This window comes from Giraffa tippelskirchi, chromosome 9, assembly GCF_054371585.1.
Source record: "Giraffa tippelskirchi isolate mGirTip1 chromosome 9, T2T-mGirTip1v1.2.pri, whole genome shotgun sequence".
Lineage (NCBI taxonomy): Eukaryota > Metazoa > Chordata > Mammalia > Artiodactyla > Giraffidae > Giraffa > Giraffa tippelskirchi.
Window position 1 is genome coordinate 140793657 of NC_137283.1, and position 6819 is coordinate 140800475.

At 39.5% G+C, this 6819-nt stretch overlaps 1 protein-coding gene across 5 annotated transcripts in view; it reads left to right on the forward strand.

Moving 5' to 3' along the window:
* Positions 1-6599, forward strand: part of HECA (HECA ribonucleoprotein granule regulator) — a 45651-nt gene extending 39052 nt beyond the window's left edge. For 2 of the 5 annotated variants that reach the window (XM_081528976.1, XM_081528980.1), the window contains exons 3-4: positions 130-284; positions 3059-6599. In XM_081528976.1, the coding sequence (XP_081385102.1) occupies positions 130-284; positions 3059-3223 (320 nt within the window). In that variant the 3' untranslated portion in view covers positions 3224-6599. Of the gene's footprint in view, positions 1-82; positions 289-3058 lie in introns of all 5 variants that reach the window. The other 3 variants (XM_081528977.1, XM_081528978.1, XM_081528979.1) reach the window with 3 other exon arrangements.
* Positions 6600-6819: the final 220 nt, after the last annotated feature.

Here is a 6819-nt window from a genome sequence, read left to right on the forward strand (position 1 = left end):
TTTTTATATTTGTTCAGATGAAAAAGTGTTGGCTTATAACTGATAAATAAGTGATTGTTTTAATCCCCTTTGGTGACCAAAGGTGACTTCTTTGCCAGCCACTCTCAGCCTCGTGTCTTCTGTGCACAGGGAGGCTCATGCACCTGTATGCGGTGTGCGTGGACTGCCTGGAGGGTGTTCACAAGATCATCTGCATCAAGTGTAAGTCGCGGTGGGACGGCAGCTGGCACCAGCTGGGCACCATGTACACCTACGACATCCTGGCCGCCTCTCCGTGCTGTCAGGTTGGTGTTGACCCCGCAGAGCAAGCAGTGGGTGACCGCAGGCTACTGTCCCCAAGTGAATAGGGAAGAGTCGGGGGTGGCCCTGGGGCGATTCTGGAGGAGGTGGGAGGGCGTGGAGAACGTGCGGTAGGAAGGAGCGGCCAAGGGCCTCCCCAGCGTCCAGCAGTGATGGTTGATTAACTACTGCATGGTGCCGCTGTCCTGGGATACTTGGCAGTTATTAAATGGGATCTTGTAGGATAATGTATAATTCTGTGGGAAATAGTTTCAGTCTTTTAAATCAAAAAAAGCACGTCTTAAATGGCAGAATAGCACACTTTCATTTGTAAAAAGTGAACGTGAAAAGGACTCTGCTAGCCTGTTACCAGAGATTGTCTGTGGATGGTGGGATGGGATGCTCAATGGTTCCTTTAGTTTTCTTCTTGCTTACTTAGAGTTTTTAAAGCTTTAGATGTAAGAAAAAGCTGTCATTTAAAAGGAAAGAAGAAAGTCTCACTTCCTCTCATAGACAGGATTTTCTTTTTGTTTCCTTTGTGTGGGACAGTGCAATTTATACAGGATCTGCCTGCCATGGAAAGTGTCTGAGGCTGACTTGAAAGATTTGTAATCCTTAAAGCTCTGCTAAGGGGAGGCATATTCTGATGCTAAGAAAGCATCTGAAATTTAGCTGTCATGAGGAAAGGAGGGAAGTATTAACATGTGAAAATGCATTAAATAAGTCCATAGAAACAGGAGACAAAACAAATCCTTGGAAATATCTTGATTTGTTTCCAAGTGCTTGGGAAAAGAAAAGGCTTGTTGTATAATTCCTTGATATTCACAGACTGGAGAGATTATTTTCCTTTTCTCTTAAGTGGCTAAGCCTTTAATATAAACACCTGATAAACATTTCAGTAGTTTATTAATAGTTTTACATCTTTAGCATTATGATTTGATTTTTATAAAAAGAACATCCTTATCATTAGCAATTTATTCAGAAGATAAGCTGTGTTGGTTGAATGAAAAGGTTGGTGGGGTTGGTGTTTCAGCCTTTCTTGTCTGTACTACTGATCTTAGAAGAGAAATGTAGTCCCGAGAGCCCTGAATGGCCATTCGTAGCCTGTCATTTGATTCTAGATATAATTGATTCCTTTTATGCTATTCTTATATACAGACCACATTTCCATTTTAAAACTTAGTCTTGGAAATGAGATATCATTGTCTTTTACTAATAGTTATTCACTGTAGCATTTTATAATACCCAGTGTACCTTGATGCCTGCTCTTGAGAGAAACAAAAGGAAGAGCTCTCTCCCACACACACCAGAGAGTTACCTTTTAAAGAAAGAGGGAAGTGAAAGACTGTGTGGGCCTATAACTCGTAAGAGTGCTAGCACTGGAAAGGACTCTTAATTTTTCACGTACAGTGGAGGCCTGAACAATTAGAACTTTTTCCCCAGGTCTGCCCACACGTATCACAGCATGACCACAAACCGCTGTCACTCCCAGCCTGGCGCTCTTTCTACTTCACCACTGACAGGCCCTGGGATTGCTATCTTATCTTCAGGGAGAAAAGCAGAGTGGTATCGTGCCACACCCAGCCTGTTGTTACTCACCATATATTTTTTCCTTAAAACAATTTAATCCCAGACACTTTTTTTTTTTTCCTAGCCCCTTACTGGAGTGGACTTAAAAAAAAAAAAAATCAATTTTTTGACTTAAAAAAATCAATTAACTATATTCACTGAGAAAGGTACAAGTGTTAGATGCTACGGAGGCATCAAGGGGTGTCTTCAGGAAGACTTTGAGGCCGAAATAAACAGGAATTCATTATTAGAAAGGAGTAACAGGTTAAAGAGAGTGGTTAAAGAGAGAGGTGTGCTTAGAATCTCACTTTTAATACTGTTCAGAGAGATTAGTCAGTTACAAGGGAGTTTATCTCAGGTAGACTGTAATGACTAAGAGGGTAGGCTCTGGGTAAGCAACTGGGGTTTAGATCTCAGCCTTTCTGCTTTATCACCATGTGCTTCAGTATGATCATCTAAAATTCATATACTACTACCTACCTATGGGAGCATTTTACGGATGAAATGGTTTTAGAATGCATCTAAATTGAGAGCCCGTTGTACTTTATAATTTCCTATTATTCACTGAAGTCCTTGGACCTATTGCTGAAAGCTTAGGTCTGGTGCTACTAGAGGGAGGCCAGGGCATGAATGAAGGTACAGTGTTCCTGCAGGTTCCAGAAGCCTCAGCGTAAACATGGCCCTTATTTCCAGATCCTCAATTTTACTAGAGTATTTTAGGGAAATTTTATTTTTACCTCAAAGAAAGCAGAAATGTAGTTAGGAGTAGAATGAAAAATGTATATACATTTAAGAAATAAACTCAAAAACAATCTTCAAAGAAATTTCATGCAGGTTTGGATGAGAGAGATGGGTTTCAGCCACTTTTTAAAACCCGCAGGGAAGAGATTTTCGATTGTTAGGAGTTTTACTGGAGAAGTTTAGGCAGTACAGGTTGAGAATTTTCTTCCCATCAGCAGAATAATTACAAGCAGTGCTGCACATCAGGAGAGAAATGAAGAATCGTTAATCTTTTAGGCTGATGGGTAAATATTTGCGTGTATAATATTTCATGCTTATCTGATGCCCTGCCCACCCTGTTTGGGGTAATAAAGGAATGCTTTATTAAATTCTCGATCAGTTTCCCAGGTAAGCAGTCTTGAGTGTTGGTTGGCAATGCTGGGGGGCAGAGGGATAGTGTGGCTGACGGCATCTTGTGTTCCCCCCGCAGGCCCGCCTGAACTGTAAGCACTGCGGGAAGCCGGTGATCGATGTGCGGATTGGCATGCAGTACTTCTCCGAGTACAGCAATGTCCAGCAGTGTCCACACTGTGGCAACCTGGACTACCATTTCGTGAAGCCATTTTCCTCCTTCAAAGTTCTTGAAGCTTATTGATGAAAGCTTTGCTTTAGTAATAGCTATTTTATTGATATTACTTTGTTACATATCTTTTCTAGGGAAGCCTTCTGTGACATTCATTTCTTTTCTAATTGAAAGGAGCGTTCCTTTGTGTACCTGTGCCACTTAAAGGGGGCCTGCCCCTTGCCCTCTCTTGACTCCCACGTGTTAGTCTGTGGTCATGACCAGAGCCCAGCCAGGTACTCCTGTGAGCTTGGGGGAACGGTTCACTATCACCAAGAGTCTCTCAGGCAGCTTTTAGGGTAGTGGGGAGGATGGGGTGAATTTAGGAAAGGGATCACGTGGTCATAAACTGAGAGCATGGAAGGAGTTGGGAAGAAACTCTTACTAAGATGTTAACTGTCTAAAGATCCACTTTTAGGTCTTCTCTGGGCCTTGGGAAAAACATGCGACAGGTGAATGTTCCCTGTGCCTGGAGAGGTAACGGTGTGTTCGTCCGCTTTGGTTTGGCATTCTGCAGCACACACTGACCTGCAGCTTCCCCTCACTGACAGATCATTGGGAAGTGGACATGAGCCCTGATTCTATCCCTGTTGTATTCTAGCAGCCAGTTTTCATACTGAAAATAATATCCAAATTATAAGACATATGAAAACAATGGGTGTTGCACATATTTTTAGGTAAAACTGACCCGTAACAAAGAGAATATGCTAAAAGAGTTTGGAAATGATGCACACTGACTCAGAGGGCAAAAGGGCAGAACGCTGTGATTTGAATTGTGTCAAGCAGGTTGGTCAAACAAGCTTGTAAGGAGAATTCCATGAATAACATGATTTGGGCGGTACTGATTTATATAGGTTCACGCTGTCGAAGTGTCATTTGATGTCAGATCCTTCTCACAGGTAAATCTCACAGCCACAGACCCTAACTGGTGAGTTTTACAAGCAATCATTGCCACACTTACCTTCCCCCCAAACTGCTTATGGCTGTATTTTACTCTGTTAGTGCTGAGTTTCCAAATTCAACGATTTGACCTTCAGAAGGAATGGAAAAAAAATTATTTGTGAAGCTTTGAGGAAAAGAATAACTTTAGCATTTCTTTTTAAAGTGTTTCATTTTGGAAGATCACCAATTATAATGCATAACAATATGTTTGAGAATAGATTATTCTGAAGATCTCCATGATACCTTACCACTGGTGAAAAAGGTGGTAATTTATAGAACTTTGTTAGTCAGAGCATTGAGCTTTCCAAAATACAGCCTCTGTTTATTAGAGTTTCCTGATTTAAATAGATTGACACCCCATATCTTTATAAAACTGGAATTGGAATATGATTTCTCAAAAAATGAATTTGGTAATTTCAACTATAATACACATATGTGTTATAAGGATGCTGAGAATATCCTTTTATGGGTAACTAAATTTGGGGTTATGTAGATATTTTCTATTATTTAGTTTATATCATTTCCTGCTCTCACCCCCCAGAAAAAACAGTTGTTTTTCCTCTCAGAAGTGTTTAGGCATCATTGCAAGTGAGTTTCAGTTCTGCTACATGGAATGTTTGATGTTTTGTTTGAAAGAACATAGCTTTCTGTGAGAGTTTGACTAATACTCTTCATCTTTTCAGTTTGGACGATGATAGTTTGGCTGACCGCATCTAGTTTGATGTTTGATGATCTGAAGACTATTTCACAGTGGGGGGAGGTGCTCAATGCTCATAAGACGCAGCAAGTTGTTATTGGTCTGACAGTGTTTGATTCAAGGAAAAGAGGTCTGTAGGACATAGCCCTGGAAAATCTGTCTTTGCTACACAAAACTGTGACTGAATCAGCTGTTTTCCTATTGATTCTCTGTCATGTACCAGGTATAAAAAAAATTGAGGAGTTTCTCTTGTCTTCAGAGTACCATTGGATTTTATTTCTGAATTTCAAATGAGTAGTAAAATATTTGTAATGCTGTTCTTTAACCCACCTAAAGTTCTAAAGAGAAACCTGCTTGTATTGTTGTTCTGAAGCTTGAAAGCTTACATGTAGATCACCTACATGCCCCTCAGCCTAAAACTATTGCAAGTGTAGATGCATTCAATATTTTCCCCTTACGTTGTTGTCTACTCTCGGAGAAATAAGTATGAGAAGATTTCGCTGTAATTGAATAAAATTTGCTTGTGGCCTTTATTTTGATGGTTCTGTTAGGATTCTGTGGGTGCTGAATTGATAATGCCTTTATGGCATTGCATTCTTGTCTAAAATGGAAAATTTGGCAGATCTGAGAATAAAATATAATTGAGTATGCAACCATGTGAAGAATAAATTTTATATTGGAATCTGCTGACCTTTATTTTCATCATACTTTCTAGAAGTACTTTGCTATGAGTACCTTGATAGGAATTGTAATGTACCAAAAAAGATGATTATTTTGGTTGGGGTTCAGATGTTAAAGGATATTAATCACCCAAGAGGTCCATTTTCTGTTTTTCTGATAGTGTTCAATGACATGAACCCACTTATAGGTAATTTTTATCTACTTTAACTTGTTTTATCATTTATTTTTAAGAGTTAAACCTTGAACAATAAAATTACCTGCTTTAGTTTAGTGGGATGACTATTTCTGATTGTATCGTCATCTTCTCTTCAGGCTAGCTCAGTTCTTCACCCTCTTCTGTTTTCTGGTTGCATTTGAAGCAATTGATCACCTATGGCCATGAAGTTAGGGAGTGGGCTGAATTATCCCATTGTAATTAAGAAAGAGCTTTCTCCAAACAGTCTTTAGTTTCCAGTTTTTGTAAAAGAAGTGTATGCATTTTGGGAGTAAAAAGTATTTTCATATCTGTCTGGGGGGAAATTAACTCCTCAGGAAAGAATATTCCTAGGTGTTTAAATCCTAACACTAACAGATAAACTTTTAATGTAACTTGTTAGATCACCCAGACTAACTTGCTGAAATCTTTCGTTTTGTCCTGTAAGATCAGTGCTTAACATGCAGCCTCTACTCCTGTGTCCGGGTCAGTCACTCCAGTTTGCTCTTCTCTTTAGTCTCATGGTAGCAGCTGTTGGGTCATTGCCGTCAGAGGTTGGGGAGGAGGTGAGGAGAAAGTGCTCTTGTTCAGTGTTTTGGTTCCTGTAAAAGGATGCTGCCTAACCCAACTCATCTCTGTGTCCTGTTGACTTTATTATTATTCCAGGTCATTGAAAGAAAACATAATGGATGGGCGTCATTAACACCAGCTCAAAAATACATTCTTGTCAGTAAAGATTTCTTGTCAAGATGTCTTGGATTGCACTTTTGTTGAGAGAAGACAGTGTAAATAGTTAAAGAATGTTGATAAAATTGAAACATTTGGAATTGTGTGGTGTTAGAAGGTTTCTGTTTGTGAAATGTATGTATTAAAAATAATAAAATTTCAGAAACTAATATTGTATTCTGTCTTTATTGTGCCACTTTATTTTCTGTTGGGATTCTAGGTTTTTGAGCTTGGGATTGTTTGGTCAGAAGAGACAATAGAGAAGTCTTTCCTAGGGTTTGGTCACTATTCATGTAGCCATTTCAAAGTCACTACTGCAGCTAATAAAGACTCAGAACTTTTTTGCTGTTTAAAAGTGATGCATCACATACAAATTCCCTTTGCAACAAA